This window comes from Poeciliopsis prolifica, unplaced genomic scaffold (genome assembly GCF_027474105.1).
Source record: "Poeciliopsis prolifica strain line A6 unplaced genomic scaffold, Auburn_PproV2 SCAFFOLD031, whole genome shotgun sequence".
In the NCBI taxonomy this organism is placed as follows: Eukaryota; Metazoa; Chordata; class Actinopteri; order Cyprinodontiformes; family Poeciliidae; genus Poeciliopsis; species Poeciliopsis prolifica.
Window position 1 is genome coordinate 2,622,920 of NW_026562406.1, and position 20,682 is coordinate 2,643,601.

General features: G+C 44.6%; 1 protein-coding gene across 7 annotated transcripts in view; it reads right to left on the reverse strand.

Moving 5' to 3' along the window:
• The window catches only part of fbrsl1 (fibrosin-like 1), a 327,802-nt gene that overhangs the window by 28,615 nt on the left and 278,505 nt on the right, over positions 1-20,682 (reverse strand). For all 7 annotated transcript variants that reach the window (XM_055050778.1, XM_055050777.1, XM_055050781.1 and 4 more), the window contains one exon: positions 14,096-14,144. In XM_055050778.1, coding sequence (XP_054906753.1) covers positions 14,096-14,144 — 49 coding nt within the window. The remainder of the gene's footprint in view (positions 1-14,095; positions 14,145-20,682) is intronic.

Below are 20,682 nucleotides of genomic sequence, written 5' to 3' on the forward strand. Positions count from 1 at the left end.
CCGCCGGCGACCCCAAACCAGAACCAGTGACCCTTTGTACTCTGAGGCCGCCGTGGACAGAACACCAACACGAAGGAAAACAGAGGGGAGTTTGCAGACGAATTCTGCGTTGAAAAGAAGATCCTCCAGGAGTTATTTGTGCAATGCTTGCAGGCACTAGCCTTATCATTTCATTAATTAGCATGACATGCCTGCCTGATGGACTTGAACGCCGCCGCAGCAGCTGTCTCAATTGATTACAGCGGCAGCCGTGGCGCCGCAATTATCGAGGTGACTGGAGACACCGCCTGCCACTTCTAATAAAGGACTTAACTCCTGCTTCCCACATCACAGCGCAGCGGTGGGAGGACGGCGGCAGCCTCCCCGCGTCTCCCGTACCTTTAAGACCTTTTCAGCGTCTCTCCACGGGCTTCTGTGAAGCTCAGTGTGGGCCGCAGATCTTGAGCAGCGTGTCAGCTTTACTTAAGCTTGCAGAACGCCTCAACAGTATCAGCTTGGTGCCCCACAGGAAAGCATCCTCCATTAGCCCACCAGCTGGCTCGCAATCCAAAGAGAGAAAGCAAGAAAGGGAGATAGAAATAAAAGGGTGACAGGGGATCGGGGGGAGAAGGAGCGGGGTGGAGTTTAAGAAACACAAAGACGGGGCCGCTTTCACCGGGAAGCTTCAAGTCTGAGCAGGGATGCGGGGCGGGAGCGTTCGACGGCGCAAACAGAGACACGGCTTTCCACCCTTGTTTCATGTATAAACACGCGAGAATCCCACATGCCTCTAAGTGGATATAATATTATCTTTCAGTGCCGTACTGATTACTTCTCAATGGGATGGAAATGGTTGGGTGAAAATCCTTCAACAAATCTTAAGTGGCGTGGCAGTGGGCTGAAAGAGCCTGTGTGTTTTTCTTTTCCTCCCTCCTCCTCCTCCATCTCAATTTTCACTATCCAGAGCTCAAAGCAAGGCAACAATTGGAAGCTGACAGCTCCCAACCGTTCACCGTACCTCACTGACTGTTTTGACATTTGCAGCCGTCAAAAGCTAAGTGCAACGAGACGGAGGGGCGGCGGGGGATGGAGGGCAGTGGACAAACATCTCCAACACCAACATATCGCATTTCGTCAAGTGTTTTTGCGGCGACTTAAAGTGTTGTCTGAGACGTGCTCCCACTATTTCATGATATAAAACAAATGAACTAAGCTAAAGGTACTGATGTACCTGCCAGGTGGGGATACAGGTGGTAATAATCCCATCGTCAACGTGTCCCTGAGAGCTGCATCACCCGTCAGCCGCTGCGTTTCGTTTTCTTGTGGCGTTTCGGCGTCGAAGCACGCTGTTATTAGAAGACAGGGCTTCTGGTCTTTGCTGCGTTGATGGAAGATTGCGTCCACTTTTCTAATCTTTCAAGACTCCATCCGTGCAGCAGGCCTTTAATTGTACATTACATCATGCCTCAGGCTTTTCAGACTGTGTGCGCCTTCTGAATAAAACCACATAATCAGTTACAGTAGGAGAAAGTCAAGCCAAGATTACTTATGCAGCACTAGCATGCCCTCAACCTAAGTCTTGGTTGTTTCTAAATGATCCTCAATAGAAAGTAAATGTTCATGTGACCGACTGAAATTATCTGCAACATCTCAGCAGGCTACTTCTCAAAAGCTAGAGTCCCACTGTGTCTCCGGAGATTTCAACACAAGTTTCACATATCAGTAAGGAGAAAGTGAAAACATTAGTGCAGAATGTACCTAATAATGCAAACAAGGATTCTGCTGCGGAGCCGCTTCTGGGCTTTAATTAGGCTTCCAGCAGCTGTTGATGATGAGAACAGATCTACCATCATTTCTCCTTCATGCCAAAATTATTTATGAACTACAAGTTGCTGCTTTCTTTTTTCTCCCATCAGAGCTTGGTGTACTTGAAAGGGAAGTTTTTTATTTTATTTTATTTTATTTTTTTTTAGGAAACGTTGCTAAAGTTTGTGTTATTTTTTTTCTTTTTCCTTTTCATTTGGGGGAAAGATGGGGTGTCAAAAACTAACATCTCAGAGCTGATCACACACTTACGAGGACTGCACTGGAGCAATTTGAAAAACAGAACTTGGAAAACACACGGCAACGCCTTTTCGTCTCCCAGCTGCAGTTAACCTCAGCGCTGCAGAAAGGGTGACAAGTGGAGGTATCGGATTTGCAAACGTGCCGTCCTTCACTGACACTCATTCATCATTCTAAATGAGAGACTGAGAGAGAGAGAGAGCCTGAAAAAAGGAGTAAAGTGACCCAGACATGGGTGGGAAGATTGCAGAGGAATAAGGAGAGGGCTGGCTAAAGATCTGTGTCAAATAAACTAATGGAGACAAGGCCTGAGTCCTGACCCGTGTGGCGGCTCCTACCACACATACGCACACGCACATGCACCCACACGCACGCACGCACGCACACACACACACAGATCTCTGACGTAATCTTAGTCTGGTTTTCTCGAGGCACAATGGACAAGGGACATTAACAACAGCCTCCACATCTGTAGAGCTGCCACATTTCACTATCGCGTTCCAAGCGCTGCAAGAGAAGAAAAGATTTGTTTGGAGTGTGAAAGCTGCATGACAGTTTGGGGGAAATGTGTGAACGTGAGTATGTGTGTGAGGATGGAGGGGGTGTACACTGACCAAAATTGGACTCTGTAACGATACAAATCGCTAGCAAGATGAAACGGACTACACCGGGGGGAAAAAAAAAACAAACAACAAGAGCTCTCCTCCTCCCCCTCTTCCAAAAAAAAAGTGACAAACAAGCCTGGGTGGCACAAAAGAAAAATCAGTCTAAAGTAAACACAATTTCTCTGTACGCCTCAAAACACTTCAGACTGCAAGGGGTGATGACAATGCTAAAGTAGTTAGAGGGAATTTAAAATCAGTCCAATGTGTTCGACTGCGAGAGAGAGAGACTCTGAACCACATGAAACCGTGGAGATTTTACGGCCTCCTCCCTCCTTTTAGCAACCAGTTCTTACATTAAAGCGAGCCGCTCGGAGCTAAGTGTTGGGAGTGTCACACTTGAGAGAGGGGGTTTTAAGCTCCGTACAGTAGCAAGACCCAGATGGCTCATCGTGCCTGAGAAACATGTCCGCTGTAGCCGAGCTACGCAGGCACCTGCTGCCAGGATTGGGTGGCGCTAATACAGCACATAAGACGCCCCGAGCACTTTAGCACTCGCCCCGGACATAACGGCCGACGGGTCAATAAATGTATCATTAGCGCTAGCAATAGCTGCTCATTGAGTTCTGGTTTTCCTTCATCTCAAAATGTGGCAATTTGTCATGATGTTACACCAACTTAAAAAACAAGAAAGTGTATACAATTTTAGAAGGGAAATTGAAAGTTAGGTATATATTTCTAGCAAAATGAAGTCAGAGGAAGCACAGGGATACAAGGTGCTATTTAAAAGGAAACCTCACTTTCTCAGACAGGCGCTTCATTCAGAGCGAGAGAGAGGATGGAGCATGCAGGAAATGCTGGCAGCCCTTCATCATTGCTGCTTTATAATGCTAGCGTTGCTAACTGATGTAGCCTGGTAAAAACCTGCTCCTTATTCTACGCCGTACTTCGTCTGAAGGGACCCACAGCTTTTGAGAAACGGTTGCTCCATGGACTCTGTTGAAGTTTTAAGTGACTGGATCTGATTTGAACAAATTGCTAACATTTGTGAGGTGATGTCACAGTTCAATGAAATTTACCTCAATGGGATGAATCCAGGACAACGATGTGAGTGGAGATGAGAATCGAGTCAAACTGCATAGGAAAGCATTGGCTAACTACATAAGCCAACATGTACATAGTTATCAAGTATGTCTGATACAAGCTAACGATGCTTACATAGTTTGTTTTTAAATTGCTTTTATAGGGCCTATAAAAGCCAACCATACAAGTTAGAGATATTGCTAAATCTTTTACATTTATGAATATGACATATTTGAATATTCATTCTGAATAACGCGTTTCACTGTTCGATCAGTCAGAACAAACTTCAACAATAGTTTTTAACAACCCTAACCTGTTTGTGCTTCGAACACTTTTTTTTTTTCTCCTTCTCTCCTCTCGGTGGGCTGTGTGACATTGGAACAATCTCGTTCCAAAGCAAACAGCAGTGAGATCCCAGTCCTGCTGCTCTCCCCTCAACACAGCAGCTTCAACCTAGCAGCCGCAGAGGCTGGAGCCAGGGCTCTGTTGAATGAGGTATTACAGTCAGTCAAAGGCCATTAGGGGCCTCAGCACCAGGGCCCAGGGCAGGGAGTTTGCTAGTAGCCAAAAACAACAGCCAAACAGATGACCGCTTCAATATTGGAGAAGACCACAGTGTGCATGTTCTGTTTCCTAACCACCGCTGATACGGCCAAAATTACAGACCTCTGTGTCTGGATGAATTATTCCCTTTGTTCTGAGCACTGGGAGGATTAATGGGGCTCACTCCAGGTGAAACACTTAACCAAACACAAGCCCTTTCTTAGGATTGTGTCAGATTACGCCTTTCACCATGTGTTCGAGACGACTAGCCGGTCTCCAAAGTGAAACTTTTCAAAGCCGCTCATCCGCGAAACCGCCGGTGATATCGTGGGATGAGAAATGCTGAACTATGACCTGGAGGATATGATCACGCATGCCGTGCCCTTCAGCTGAGAGTTTGATGAATCGGTTTTCTTTGGACCCGTGTTTACAAAGTTGGTCTCCTTCCTGCCGCGGAAATTCTGGCGCATTCCTCTGATGTTTGGATCTCCTCGTCTGTCATGGAATTCAAAGCATTTCATACCCGCTCTGTTCCTGGCGACGTCTTTTCAGTCTTTTATAAGCCTCTCTAAACTGCTTCCCTAAATGTCCAATCCATTACAAGCACGCTTGTAATATCCATCTAGGCTGACGACTGTCCCGCAGCCAACATTTGTCCATTATCCAAGCACTGTGTTTGGCTACAATCACCTACCATCTGGCTTTGTCAATGAGCGCTGCGGCTTCATCTGCAAACAACATTGGCTGTGAACCTCTCGACATAAATGAGCTTAAAACGCACAGAGCAAGGAGCTGGGATCTTCAAACAAATCCAGGGCGGGGAAGAAAAACAGTCTTGCTGGCAGACAGACCAAAGCTGGGAATAAAAGATTAAAAGCGTGAAAAAACCTGCAAGTGATCACAGGCGTCACACTTTACATTTCAGGCCTGACAGCAGCGATAAGATGCCGGTTGTGTATTCTCATAAGTAAACAATGAGAACGCCTTCCACAATGTAGCTGGCTGTGTTTTTATTGGAGGAGGAAGAGGATTAAGATTAGACAGAAGATGTGGTGAAAGCTGCTGTTCTCCAGTGTTAGCCGTGATTTCATTTTCTTCCCTCGTAAGAAAAAAAAAACATAAAAAAAAGAACAACCAACAAAACAAAACAAAACACAGACCTAGATTTTATTTTACCAAATGCCTGATATGCAGGGAGATGATAATGCAAGCTGGTTCATGAACTGCAGCAGCTGGTAATGCTTGAGGGGCGATGCACTTATAAAGGCAGAGCTTTTTCTTTTTTTGAAACACGAGAAAATGAAGAGGGTTTGTAAAATGTTGCCCATTTGTAAAATGTTGCCCATTTCGTGCAGTGCATGATAAATAGTGTAGCATTCAAAACGTTGAACTGCTTCAAAGTGTAACTTTTAACATGATATAACCATTTTTTAATAATGTATTTCTATATCTAGAGATCAACTGGATGTATGAAAATTACTCTTTCAAGCTGTAGAGATGACCCGCTAATTATAAATCAGTAATTAAGTTGAGTAACTTTCATCTGGTAAGGCAGTTCTTCGTCAGTGCAGACAGAACAACTGCACAATATGGCATGAGAATATGCCATCCTCCCATTGGCTCAACGTGGCCTTTTTTATTTATCTCAAATGAGTCGGAATCAGTCATAATGGCTAGTCTATTGACTATATCTAAAAGTACAGTCAATAGATACAATTAACATCAACGCTGTGGGCGTAGGGAGGCCTACAACATTTGAATAGCATTTTGAGAAAGTTGCACTAACCAGTGAATTCAGTAGCAGCGACGCACATTTGTGTATGCAGTGTCTCAGAGTTGTGAAGTTAAAACCGTTGACAAAACAAAACATTCAGCCAAGCCGAGTGATCGAATTGAATCACAGCATCAGATCCTAGAACAGGCGTTGCTGGACCATTCTTTATCAAAAACAACATATGTTTCTACTAAGCGTCAGTCTAACGATGGTGGAGGTTCTGGAGAATTAAGGAACAATAATGGCAAAAACGCAAAAGATAAAGTGCAAACTCTTATTTTGAAGCGACGTGCTTGAAAAGTGAGCAAAAACATGATCTGATTCACTCTGCAAGCGCATACAGGCTGGTCTGTTCTAAAAGTCCCTCGCGGCCTTTAGTGATCGTGAAATTGCTCTCTCTTCAAGGCTAAAGCTGAATCCATAGCCGGTCAATGATTACGCAGCCACACGGCCACTCCTGCTTTCTGCCACCTCGGCTGCCAGCCACTCCGCTGACTGACAGCAGCCGAGCATCCCGACTCGTAACGACGAACGTCCGCCAGAGAGGGCAGAGGAACGCATTGATTATCAAACGGGGCTCCGGTTTCAACAATGAAACTCAATCAGCAGCGAAGAAATGTTCTAAAGGGAGTAAGTTAATATTTGATGCACCCTAGGCTCTTTGCACATACCAAGCATGCTTCTAATGGACACAATAATGCACTAAAGGAGCCGTGGAGTGGCACAGGGGAATAGTGTGGAAGATCAGCAGTGATTTTACAAGCCAGATAATAGTGGCGCATCGAAAAGCCGAACAAGCCTTTGAAAACAGGCGGCGTGTAAAAAGCCTTGACATCGCCGTCTGAATCTTACCAAACAAACACAATTCTCTGTAGTCGGCTTTTTTTAGGATGCCAGGCCACAGGCTGCCTTCATCTCCCTTAACCGTCTGCCACAGCACATAAATACTACAAGACAAGACCGTTTTAATTTTAAAAGCTATAAATATTGAGGAACAATGAAAATTATTTATTGGACAACAGAATGTCACAAGACAGAAGAGAATTTATGTGGGCTGGAGCCGCTTGTCTCCCTCTTCTCCTTCTCCTTTTGTTGCGCATGCTGAACGATGGGCATCTGCAGTAAGAGCTGGGAGTCCTGTAATTGCTTTTTCTGTCCCTGAAGCGTTCCTTCCTGCTTTAAATCAAAAAAGCCAATCTCTGTCAGTAATGGCTCAATTAATAATTAAACACGTGTCTTATCTCAGCTGAGCTCCCCCCCTATTTATTTTCATCTCTCCGACGAGATGGCCGCACAAACAGCATTAGCGCTATCAATAAATGGGAGCTTAATATCGGGCCTTTTCTTTAAAAAAACAGATCCCTGGGCTCACAGGCGGTCTTGTGGCTGTGAACGGTAATATCCTAATGATTAACGGAGAAGAAGTTATGCTTTTGTTCGTCGAATCCCTCCTAAATATTTAGTTAGCCAAACCTTCTGCCCTCTGTAGTAATGCTGTATCCTTCAAATGGAGTATTTCTTTAACTCTTATCATTCAATATCAAAGAATGATGAGAAATTTTCTTGATAGAAACTGGATGAATTTGCTCTAACGGTAAATAAAATTAATTTTCTGGATTGGTCTAGTTACAAGACTGTGTGTGGTGGAGGTTGGTACAACAGGTGAAGGACTTCAGCTTAGTCATTTTCAGCAACACTGAAAGAACGAAGGCTGCGTTGGTTGTTCACTCAGGCTGCTACAACACAGAGTTCCCACATGGGCTGGTCGTTTTGATCCCTACCCATTTCGTACTTTTGCAGTTTTGCTAGGGCCGCCTGCCACAGGATGTTAATATTTATATTAGGGGGCGTACAAAAGAAAGTCTAATGTTAACAATAGTCATCCCACTGGTGCCAACTGAACGACTTTTCAGGCAAAACAAATTGATAGTGGTGAAAATCGGAATATGCAAATGTTTGGCAGCCTCTTTGGAAATCTTAAGATTTAAGGTAAAAGACTAACATGAACTAATGTTTACAGTTTGTAAAAATTACCTAACAACACTCCTTTCTATTATAAAACTCTAAAGAAAGTTCATTTTATTACATCAATTTGCTTCAAATGAGAAAAACCCCGTTTTACAACTTCTCTCTTGCACTCAACGGATTGGTGTTTCTGCTGAAATATATGCAGCGAGTCTTTAAAGTAGAAAGGCCAAAAATATTTTTTGTTCTTCTGAACTATAATTTTCAAACAGGAATTTGAGCTGGCTAAAATCGGCATTGATAGGTCAAAGCTCAGGGACCTGAAATCATACATTGACCACAAATCTCAAACCAGTGTCACTTTGTCTTATCTTTCATAAAACAAAATTATGTCCAACATGCCACCTTGTGGAAAGGTAGCTGAACAAAGTATTGGTCTTACAAGCTATTTTCTGTCCAACATAAACTCAGTTGACTTTCATCAGGGTTTTATTTCACACTTGTGATGCTAATCAAGCTGCGTGAAGCCCTGCATGTTTTTCCAGTGTTATGTCCAATCTCCAGCTTCAGGGTGCGCCTAAAAAGCCAGCCACCCTCTCCTGGCTACCAGCACTCAATCCTGACTTGGCGGCGTCGAGAAGCTGATTAGTCGGTCAGAGGGCCAGCCTACATTCGTTATTTAATAGGCGAGAGGCTACGAGCGGCAGAGCCGGCCACAGAGGTTAGTGATACATTATGCTGACCTGGCCAGACGAGAGCCGCTCAGCCGAATACAAACATGTTCTCCCTGTCTGCTGTTATACGTCTGAGCTGCTCCTCAGTCCCCCTCCCTGTATCCCTGACTTTACCGCACCCTCGGCAATCACCATCCTTCCTCCCTTCTCTACTGCGATGCGTTTTAACGCGGGCTTCCCACAGCCGAGTGCGACCCCCGCGCCGCCGACCCCGGCCAGAGTGATAGCAGAGGAGGGGACCCTGGTCCTTTTATTGACATGCGGCAAACAGCGGCAGTGGAACAAAGGCCACTCAGAACCCATTGAGAGAAAAGGCCTACAGACAGGGTGGTTGATTAGTGATTCGACACAGGGACCCTAGACTGTGTAGCACATCATGAGAGCTTAGGGAGCGAGGCATGAACCGATGGGGGGATGGAGGTAGAGAGGAGGCAGGCTGAGAGCGGAGGACTGGAGGGGTTTTTATCAGAAAGAAAAACCATTCGGACACAAAATAATTTGGATATCTGTGCAAGAAATGGTCCAAATAATAATAATAATGAAAAAACACAACTATACAGGCAGATACTAAATCCTTAAGCTACAGTGCTGGTAATGTGTTTACATATAAACAAGAGTTAGGGGATTAGCCCTAAATCCACCGCCAAGCTAAATGGTTTTATGCACTTTTTTTTTTACCCCCCAGTTTGTTTACTTCAATGTCAATTAGGCTAATTTGTTCAACATCCCCAAATGAGCCACAAGATCCTCAGCGAGTGAACTTTGAAGTCATGTTTTTTAAAAGCTGCAATGTCCCCCAACGCTGCGGTAACCTCGACTTCACCTCCTCTCTGGCCTCCGAGAAACACCGGCGGTGTCAGACGCGAACGGCGGCAGATGTGTGCGCGCTCTTTTCCCTCTGCCTCCGACTCCACACACGCTCCTCTTTCTTTTGTTCCACTGGCCTAATCCAGTATGTGTGGGCCGGTAAGTTTAATGGAAACAATTTATTAAGTCCGGCTTAAAATGCCATCTGCAGCTAAGCCTCCCAAAGCCGCTAAGCTCCTAGTTTCGCCCCGGAGCTTGCTGTGTTCACGCTTACTGTAATGCTCTGTTTAAAATGAGCACAACGGGTCAAAATTAATCAGGATTACAAGGGCACAAATCCACTTCAGAAATGGGTTTTCTACCAATCTTACCCCCCCAATCCCTCCTTTGCTATCCCAAGATGCCTTGGGATTTCTGGTAGGGAAGCACTCCGCGTTGGCTTACCCGTCAGGCGAAGACGTTGGATGCTCAGAGAGCACAAGAGGCCTAGCGAAAGGCAGTTTTAAGACTCATCCATGCAACATTTAACATCATCAGCGCAGATTCCTAAGAGTTCCTCTCAGATATTTCGAGCTGCTGACAGCTGGGTGATAACTCCCTGCTACTTGGAAAGGCCTGGCATTGTGAAATGTCATGTAAAAGTGTTTATCTGCGCTCCGTGGAGGAGCCTTGTGCATGTTCAGCACCTACTTTTAGCTCTTTATTCGCCTTCGAGCAAGTGACAACGCTAAACTCTGACCTTCGATTCAATAACAGCAGCTCGCGGTGAAGCGTAAGAGTCTTTGCAGAGTCTTTACTTAAACACGCCATCCTCCAGCAAATCGATAATCTGCAGGAGGTTTAAGACAGGAAGTAAACAAAAACCAATAACTGTTAGATAATGCTTGCCCTCTGATGCACCGTCCTACATCGTAACCACCAACACACAGACACTCAACTGAACTCGCACTCGCTCTCGGGTAAAAGCGTCCACAGAGAATTGCACAGTGCCATTCCTGATACTATTACGCTGTGCTATCATCAGGTTGTCAAAAGAGCAGCAGTGGAGAGATGATAAAAATGAAACATGAGAGAGAGAAAGCAAGAGAGTCCTGTTTCATCAGCAACCACAGACACTAATATCTCTGAGTTTTTGATTATTAACTCGTAGGGGTGCATCGATCTATCAATGTAGATTTCTGTAATTTTGGGAGATCAGCCAATTTTTACATGTGAAGCTGATCTTATCCAGCTTGGCAAAGGTCGAAGAATCAACCACTGTCCTCTTTTGCTCTCCGGTGAGAAAGGTTTGACTGACAGACCGGCCCACCAAGTTATGTCTGTTTACAATTAATTAATAATAGTGACCCACTGTTGCCAACTCGACAACTTTCTTGCTATATTGAGCAACATTTCAGACAAAAAAACATTGGCATCGGCTAAAATTGGAATCGACAGGCTAAGTTTTGAAAAGGTTGACAATCGGCAACCTGCCAGAAAACTGCAGTCAGTGCACCTCTATTAACTAGTAGCTATGCCTTTTTTCAACTGTTGTGTGGATTTTGAGCAAAATGTAAAAAAAAATAAAATAAAAAAAAATTAATTAAAATATGGCGAAAAAGGTACGTTAACTTTGTTTCCATCTTATGGTTTCCAGTGAATCGAGCCCAATTGTGTCAAATGGTGATGCTGCGCACCGCTGTAATAAACAGGAAGAAGAGTTTGCAAGCGAGCATGGACCACACATCTCAGACAAACGGAGAGAAACTTTCAGGAATATGTTGCTATCAGGAAAGTTGTAACTGTTTGATCATGTCAGAGAAAAGACAGGAAAGAATTGAGTGATCAGTCATGTGAGGTAAATGTTCAGCAAGCGTGTTTCCATCTTTGCAAAAGCCAAAAAACACCTGAAGTGAGCGCAATATCAACTTTTGCTAAATTCAGTAAGTTATTTCCAATTTCAAAGATTCCATCAATGCAATACTTTGAAAATCGCATCAAAAACGGTGATGGAGACATTATTGTTGTGTCAATGATAGACTACTAAGATACGCTGAATTTCATTCTTTTTCTGCAAGTCATTCATTAATAGTTAATAGTACATTTTTCTTTGTAAAACTGCACTGTTTATAATAGTTTCAATTATATTACCCTGTAGTAAAAAACCATTTAAAACATGAATTTTAATAGGAACGTGGAGGTAATACACCCCGATGAAATATTTCACATAAACATCCAACGTTTTAAGCACCTTTTTATGAAATATGAGAAAAAGTGGCCTTTTGACTGTATGATAATTGAAAAATAACCCTGCTCCTTCCACTAGCTGCAGTGCTCTCCCAACCAGCTCGCTAAATATTGTTAGCATGCAACAAGTAGCATGTCTGTTGAACAACTGACTGAAGGCTGGCTACCTGAGCAGGTAGCCTGACCAGTTAACCATTACATATGAATGTCACATCTAAAATCTGTGCATTTGATGACAACTACTAAATTTTGCAGGTGTTGGTCTTAAAGTTTTGCCAAAGTCTTTGTATCTAAATCAAAATAACCAATAAATACATTTAACATTCCTATAATAGTAAGACTTAGAATCAATAACACTACTGGTTTAAAGTTTTATGTAACTTTTTTTTTTCTTAATTATTAGAATCAAATACCAGCCCAGGCCTATTGTGGGCAATCAGGACATTACATCAACTGAACCCCCCCACAAAGAAACATAAAAATAAAACAAACACCTATCAAGTGAATCACACAAGCATTTTCACAGCACTATGTATGGATATTAATCTAGTATGTGCCGTATATGTTTATGGTAAGAGTGTGTGTGTTTGCATCTGTCGTTGGCTCTGCCAGCTAGCAGCTCCACAGGCCTAGTGATTAAACGAAAGAAGCCTTTCCTTTTCAGCAGTCCCTCAGGGCCCCAAGCTGCTAATGGGACACACTGTAGATGCAGTGTTGTACAGAAAACCAGAGGAAAACAGCCTGTGGGCTTCCCTGTGTTACACACAATGTCCACACACAGAAAAACCTGTCTTGGCCACAAGCAAACAGCGTCCCAGGATCTATTACAGCTCCAGAAAACAAGACTGGAATGTGAGATGAGAACCGACTGGAAGTTTATCCCAATTTAACTGTGATAACTTTGTCCTTCATGTTCTTTTTTAAAAAAAATTTTTTTCAGATTTTGTTGCCACCTCACTTTCTCTAACCTCTTCACCTACATTGCCCAAATAGAATCAGGTTGATCTGTGTGATAATCAGGAGAAACTTTGATTGGATTGTCTGGATTTAATTCCAGCCGTTTAATCCTGTGCTCTGCGCTTGCCGTAGCACCAGCTACAGAGTCTTTCCTTCACCTGGTAAACACAGGGGAGATTTTGCTGTAAATAAGATGATATTATAAAACTTACTAGAAACGCTTGTTCCACATGCTGGTTATGGCTCATCTGAACCCCACAGTTTATCAATACATTCGGACACAACCGACCCTTTGGGAAAATTCACGACCTTGATATTGAAAAGAAAATGAATTGGACACCCTGATCTAGATATAAAAAAACAACAACGAAGAATCAAGTTCTTCTTAAATTCTTCCTCTTAAATAAAAGAAGCCAGATGAAGAAAGCTACGATGAAGCCAAACCGATGAGTTTGTCGAGTCTCCCTGTGCAGCCTTCCTCATCTGTCCGTATAGCTCACAGAGCTGGATGGATCCATCCCAACCTCCCCTTCCTGCTTCGTGCCCAGAGGGGACACAGCCGCCATGCTGCTGCTATCTGTCACGGCTACGCCCATCAAACCCCACACCCACATCTGCAGCTCAGACACCTTCACCCCCTGATTTGACCAGCTGCGCTTCACTGCATGTAGTAAATATTCATGTGCCAGAAATACCTGTTGATGTGTCGCAGAATACACAAACACACACACACACACACACACACACACACACACACACACACACACACACACACACACACACACACAAAGCATGTGGTATCCCCAGTGGTTACGGTGTGCAAAAAAAGAAAAAGCAACAACAACAACAACAACAAAAAACAAGGGCCTAATAATTCACATATGTGCATACGTGAACGCGGACAAGAGCTTGTGTTGTCTGGGGGCTGACAAAGCTCTTTTTCTGTCTTTCCTTTGGCATCAATTATGATCCAGGCCTGCTGTCAGAGAGCTTGTAATGCCTGAGGGGAAGTACCCATTTGTGGGAGCATGTGGCAGGGAGGCTCTAAATCCTCTCTAATGAACCAATATGTAGGAGGGCTAAGCCTTTGGCGGGGTCGTCCAAGAAACACCACTGTGCACCCAGAGGAGAAAAAAACCCCAATAAACAAAAAAACAAAACAAAAAAAAAACGCATGCATATGTAGTCACCAGACCTTGTTTATGTCTGGCGACATTTAAATCTGAATGGGAGCTGCAGGATTAGAGAGCCAGGGAGAGCTGTGGGCTCATTTGCAATAATACTAAAAAAAAAAAAAAAAAAGGCACAGATTTTGCTCTGTTTATGAATAAAGCGGAGGAGAAAACGGACGAGGCTCTTACCTTTGGGTGCAGTAGGGGAAAAGAGCTTCTCTGATCCTACATCAGATACCTGGAGGGGAAAAAAAAGAAACAGAAATTCAGAAATCACATGAATCTGAAAGAAACTAATTAAAATGATCATTCGTGCTCCTAGCATTTCTACGGAAGCTGATCTATTTATCCGCGGGCGACGGCGTCACAGAATCAATCAGCGCTGGTCCCCTGATCGAACGGGGACAGGAAGCTGCTTCTGGAGCCTGACTTTCCCCTGATGAGGTAACATTAGGTGGCAGTGTTGGGCCACCTGAAAACCCCCACAAAAGAAACGCTTTCAAGGACATAGGAAGGCAGTCGGCTTGGCAATGCAGCATCAGAGGACAAAGACTTAGAGGGGAGAAAAAAAACAAAACATGCTGCTACTAGGAAATCAGTGATATTTTTCCACCAATCAACACTACGCTCTTCTACTTCTAATTCACCTAATTTCATTTCAACAACAGATCTCTCAGAGTGGCCTGACATTGTGGCCGGTAAGCAGTCGACCTGATGTTGGTCGAGGTCAATATGAGAAAAGCTGGGGATGATTTAATGCAGAGTATCACGTGAAGTTTGGCGACTAAAATCAAAATCGCTGCAACGAAAGACGTCATCACTGAAAGCCTACTCCCCATTTCCTGGCGATTGTTTCCTTGAGCTTCAGCTCTTCGTCTGACTCGCTAAAAAACCTGCAGGAGCCCGGCATATGTTCCACCCAGAGGGCCCCCGAGTGTCCTTAACTGCCACGCGTGTATTTCATGCTGCACAAAGGGAGCATATGTAAAGAATGAACAGCAAATCTTGAGAGCGTACAAGGGAGACATGGAGAGAAAGCGGATGATTCTGTAAACACAGATGGCTGTCCTTGGCATCCCTGTTAGTTCTTCACAAGTGTTTTGAGGACATCCTCTTCTTTCCAAGACCTTCGGATTCCGACTTTTACTGCAATTTGACTTTTTTCCCCCCCCCCTTTTCTTTTTTCCTTCCTACGATGTTTGGATGTCTCTTCTCTCGCAAACCACAACAGACCTCGAGTGGAGAGTCGGTTCTCTTATGAACTTGCTTTATTAACAGGGCATAAAAACAGAGATATGGAAGCTCAGGGGAAGCCTCCGCCGGGGAACTCGACAGACGAATCAGAGACGGAAAGCATTAAAAGGGAGAGGATCCGCTGACGACTACAAAGAAATATTTTTTTCAGTGGAGTTCTGCGGCATATATTCCACGAGGAGACGTCGTGAGTCACTTGGTTGAAGCTCAACAGAGATTGCAGACAGTAATGGCTTGAACAGACTTTCGACATAAACACTTGACGTTTATTGCACAAAACTCTTTAGCCGAGTGTTTTGTTTCTAGCTGCTTGCTGAGTGGACAGATGCGAGCTACCGCAGGAGGAGCAGCAGAAGCAACATGTCCGCAATGGGTTCTACTAACCCGCAAATGTTGAGCAGAAAATGTTCAAGAGACCTGAATATTTGAATGGACTGATCAATAGATGCATTGATAGATTAATGTTTAAAAGGGATGAATGAGTAGATGGACAGACGCATAAATGAGTAGAGAGTGACTTGAGACTATTGAGTGACAAAATGATTTTATTTTTGTGAAAGCGCCTTAAACTGAATCGATTATGGCCTTTTTAAGATATGTCTGGGTGTGTCAGCACATTTAATTTATCATTTTATAATACGATGATGTTATCTTCTGTTTTTAATCAGGCTTAGGCATTTTTTTTCTTCCCTTAATGCGTCCTGTCCAGCAGTGTGGCACTCAGAGTTAATGTCTGGCTGCAAAGAAGTCCAACAATTTACTTTCACAAGTGGAGCATTACACACACACACACACACACACACACACACACACACACACACACACACACACACACACACACACACACACACACACACACACACACACACACACACACACACACCTTAATAAATTGCTTTTAGGTTCATTTCAAATGTAGCAGACAGAAAGAAAGAAGAAACTGGAAGGAAGAGACAGACAGAAATGTAGCAATAAATATTGTAAGAAAGTCAGAGAAATACAGAAAGACAGAAATAGAGAAAGATCGAATGACAGGAAGAAAAAGAAAGAGAAAAAAGAAAGGTACACACAGAAAGAAATATAGAAAAATGAAAGAGACAGAAAGAAAGAGAGAAAGGCAGGAAGTGAGAAAGAGAAATAAATAAAAATGACAGAAAGACAGGTAGAAAGAAACATGGAACAAACAGACTAATCGATAAATTGAATCATTTATGCAACTGGACATACGGTCCAGGCCTTGAGAATGTGCAGAAACTCTGAGGTCTAATAACACTTCTTTGGTCTCCACAAGTGGAACAAAAGGACAAACTCTCTGCTGAAATCTTTACTGTTTCCTCCAGCAGCAGATAAAGTGATCTGGCTCTAGAGGAGAGAAAGACTACCGGTAGTTGCGCGTTGCCCTCTTTCAATCTCTCAAAACCAGAGCGGCCAGGCTGCAGCACGGACTCTTTGTTGGCTTTGGATGATATTAAACGCTCTAGTACCAACCCTCGGCACAGAAAACAGCACAACCTCAGCCTTGAATCAAGGCCATGCAGGCCCCGAAAGAAAAATATGGGCTCAGAGCGAAATGCAGCTTATCAAGTGGACACGGGAGGCGGCTGAGGGTTGCGCTCAGAGTGACACGGGGTCACAAAAGTGGGAAAAAAAACAAAAAAAAAAACAAAAGCAAAACAAGCTAGGTGAAGCTATGACTCTGTGTAACAGCTAAAAACAGTTGTGACCAAAGTGGTTATCCGGAGCGCGACACAGACAAAGTGTGTTCCCAGGAACAGACGAGCTGCGTCTGGTCCATCTCCTCCTTCCCTCTCCAGCCCCATGATGAACAGAAGCTCTTTTTAAATTGTACCTGAATCCCAAGTAGCAGCGAACCAACATTTCAGAGTCTAAAGCTGCGTTTTGCACCTGCCAAGTCTGCATGAGTCAGTGGCATAATCCACAATTACAAGGCTGGCTTGTAAAGGCGATGCTTAAAAAAGGGCATGTCACAGCAGAGCTCTGGTTTCTACTGGTGGTTGTTTTCTTGCTGCAGCTTCTTCCTGCACGTTGCCGCTGGTCAAGTTTTCTCCGTTCCTCCCGGGGGGCCCGCGCTGCCGGTACAACCTAGCCGCCTGCGGTCGCGGTGCGAGGAGGTCATGTGTAACAAATTCTTCACACTCTCTCTGCTGAGGCGACCCCGGCTGCCATTACCAACCGAGAGAAAGATGAGACGGACGGGAAATGCTTATGGAGAGAAGCAGAAAGTCGACGGAACGGAGGAGCAAAGGGCACGGGTTTCAAAAGGAAGCAGAGAAATTTAACCATTAAACAAAACTAAAGGGTGGCGGTGGGAGGGGAGGGAATTTAAGCCACATTGCCTAAGAAGCCAAAAAGCCCTCGGAGCGGGTTGCAGGAAGCCTGACCTTTGAGAGGGCCGTCTGCTATTTGAGCCTGGGGCTTCAGGGGCCTGGCCCCCTCTCTGGAGGGCCGTCAGCTGGCCTCCGCTTTCCTTCTCTATTCTATTCATTAGCTATGCTTTATGATTCAGCTTCCTCTGAGCCACACAAGAGCTCCCCGAGGAAAGAGACTGCTGGATAGAGGGAAAAAAACGGAGAGAGGCTAAGGGGACGAAGAGGGGAGTGGAGGGGGGGGAGAAAGAAGCAGGTCACGGGGCCCAGCCGGTGCTCAGCTCCCAGCAGCTGTGAAATCCTCCCGTTTCCTCGGCAGGCGTAGAAAAGAACACGGGAGAGGGGGGAAAAAAGGCAGAAAAGAAAAAGAAAGGAGTTAAGGAGAGAGCTTGGACAGTAAAACCCACCATTACAGCGCTAAATCCCTAAAGCGCCACATGCCGGACGATAATTCCCCAGATTTAGAGAATGCCAAATTACAAATTACGGCTGCTGTTTGTTTTAAGAAGTCCACAACCCTGCCCCCCCCCCAAACACAGATGACTTATTCACTCCATAAATCCTCCAGACAGCGGCGCAGCCGCTGAGGGAGAGCGGGGGAGGCAGTGAGCGAGGGAGGCAGTGAGCGAGGCGCGTACGGCGAGGCCCCAGAAGAGGAGGCAAACGGAGGGAGGGAGTGGAAGAGCGGAGAGAAAAGTCTCCATGTCCGCGTTGCTTTTACTTAACAACACGACCGGCTAATTAATTTGGAAATATCAGAGACAACCTTAATGGCGTTCTTTTAATGGCAGAACGCCTCCACGCTTCATTTCTGCACAATAGGCCACCGGAGCAAGGCAATCCAGCAGAGGAGGGAGGGCCGCGTAATCAGCGGAATGACCTTGAGGCATAAAATTTATGAAAAGCATTGATCAGTTAAGGATGTGATTTCAGTCAGACACGAAGGTCAGCAATTACCCCAGACTCAATTAACCTCATTTAGTAAAGACTGCTGAGAGACCAGTTTCTCCCCCCCGCATCCCATAACCCAGCACACATCAGCCCCTCCCCGCTTTATATCAAATGAGCCCCAGGCTTTCAGTCTTACCTTTGATCTGGGAGCTCTATTTAATGCCCTGCATTCCACACAGCAGAGCAAATTATCTCCTAGCAGTAAGAAACCTTGCAGACAGAGATTAGGTAAGCCCCAGACCAAATACAAGCAGATTCCTGATACAGCCGTCCTCTGTTTCTGGGGAAAGGAAGGACAGCCTCGCCCTACCATGGTACATTTTCCAAACACCTTGGGTGCAGCTTAATCACGACAGCTGCGGCGTGAAAACAACAAACCTGTCGGCAGGCTTTGTTGCGGCGTCATGTCAGTGAAGACTGTAATTGCTGTTTATTTCTGACTCATTTGGAGTGTTACGTAGAAGACGGAAAGCTGTCGGACAAGGTCTGAGGTGTTTGGTGTTAATCGTACAATAGGATATTTAAAAAAAAAAATTCATCTTAATTTAACTCAGGCCATCATATTATTCCCACTTCTATGTGGATGACATGTTCACACACAACATGCTGCACGTAGGTCAAAAAGTCACATTTTGGTCCAATTTATTTATTTTTTTACTAGAGCTCTTTCCTCCGCATGTTTGCCGTGTCGCCAGCTGCAGACGGAACGTCGTGTTACTTTCCTCCTTTCTCCAAAGCTTTTTTATTTTTTCCTGAAATCTCCTGCAAGCGCCAGATTTTGGGAACACATGATGAAAGGCCTCTCTGTACATACTCTGCGAGAACAAAGACATTAGTTTAGTCGAGGTGGCAAGGACAAGAACAGAACTCGCACCGGCCAAGTTTATGTCGAGCGCCGGACTCCTGGGATGATGACGGAAAAATTGCGGAAGAAATAACATCTCCCCTATGCTGCATTAACCAGGCCCACTTCCAATTTCTGACAAATTACACAATAGTTGTCAGACAGAGCACAAAAAAAAAAGAAAAAAAATCTCTTTCAGCTGAATGATGTGTTGAGAACAAGCAGAACTGAAGGAGGAAAAACCACCTTCTGAAGTCTTGTGGAGCGTAGACGAGCCTCTATCATTGCTAATGGATTGAAGAGATGTTGGGACAATGTTTTATAACTTAACCTCTGGCCTGTTTTCTGTGTTCCCTGGTCTTCATGATGCTGTTTGCTTCATGATGAACCTCTGGGGCCTTCGCAGAACTATAGGGTTTAGATCACATTACACGCAGATGGACTCTATTCACCAATTAGGTAACTCCCGAAGGCGGTCGGTGTTTCTTCCACTTGACGATTCCAGCACTTCTCAGTCACGCTCTCCACCGCGTTACACAGCTGGCTTTATTGGTAACTGTTTCAGGACATCTTACACCGACTCCTTCCAGAAACGTAATAAAGAGTTTTGGGAGTAGAGGGGATTCACTATTTTTCACTATTAGCTCAGGAAGATTGAAGTGGTAGGAATACTTTGGAAAACACCAGATATAGGCTAGTTGGGAACTAAAGTTTTGAAGATGACAATATTTATAGAAATATCAGCTCTCACAGAAAAAACCCTGAAACAAAATTAATGGGCAGAACAAAAGAAGGCAACTCATGGAAGAAGAAGAAGAAGAAGAAAAAACAGCACACTGTTATTCCTGCCTCGGCTCCTGTAGACGAGATAAGCAAAAATCTTGTTGGAAGCAAAGACGTCTGACAGGCCTCTGTGTACACACAACCATGTTTGTATTTATATTGTTGTGCCGTGACACGGCACAAAAGGATTCAGCAGACGGCAGGCCAGAAGAAAATGAGAGGGAAAATGAAAAGAGCCAAATGGGCCACAGGGCACATTTCCTAGCACGGGCAATCAGGCGCTCAATTACCCAGGTTGAACCTGTCTGTCCATCCCTCTCCTTACCAACACACACGTGCGTGCACGCACACACTCCAACCTCCACAGTGTTAATTTGCCTCCCTGCCTGGTGTTTCATCACTGTCAGCTTCCTCCTTCGTCGCCCTCTCCGCTAACTTTCATTGAGTGTCTCCAGAAGCCACATTTCGCCACCCGAGCTCAGGGTGGTGTAGCTCACAGGTGAGGCAAAGTTGCCTGGAACAGCAGGCCAACAAAGTCAGTTGACCTTATGAATCGA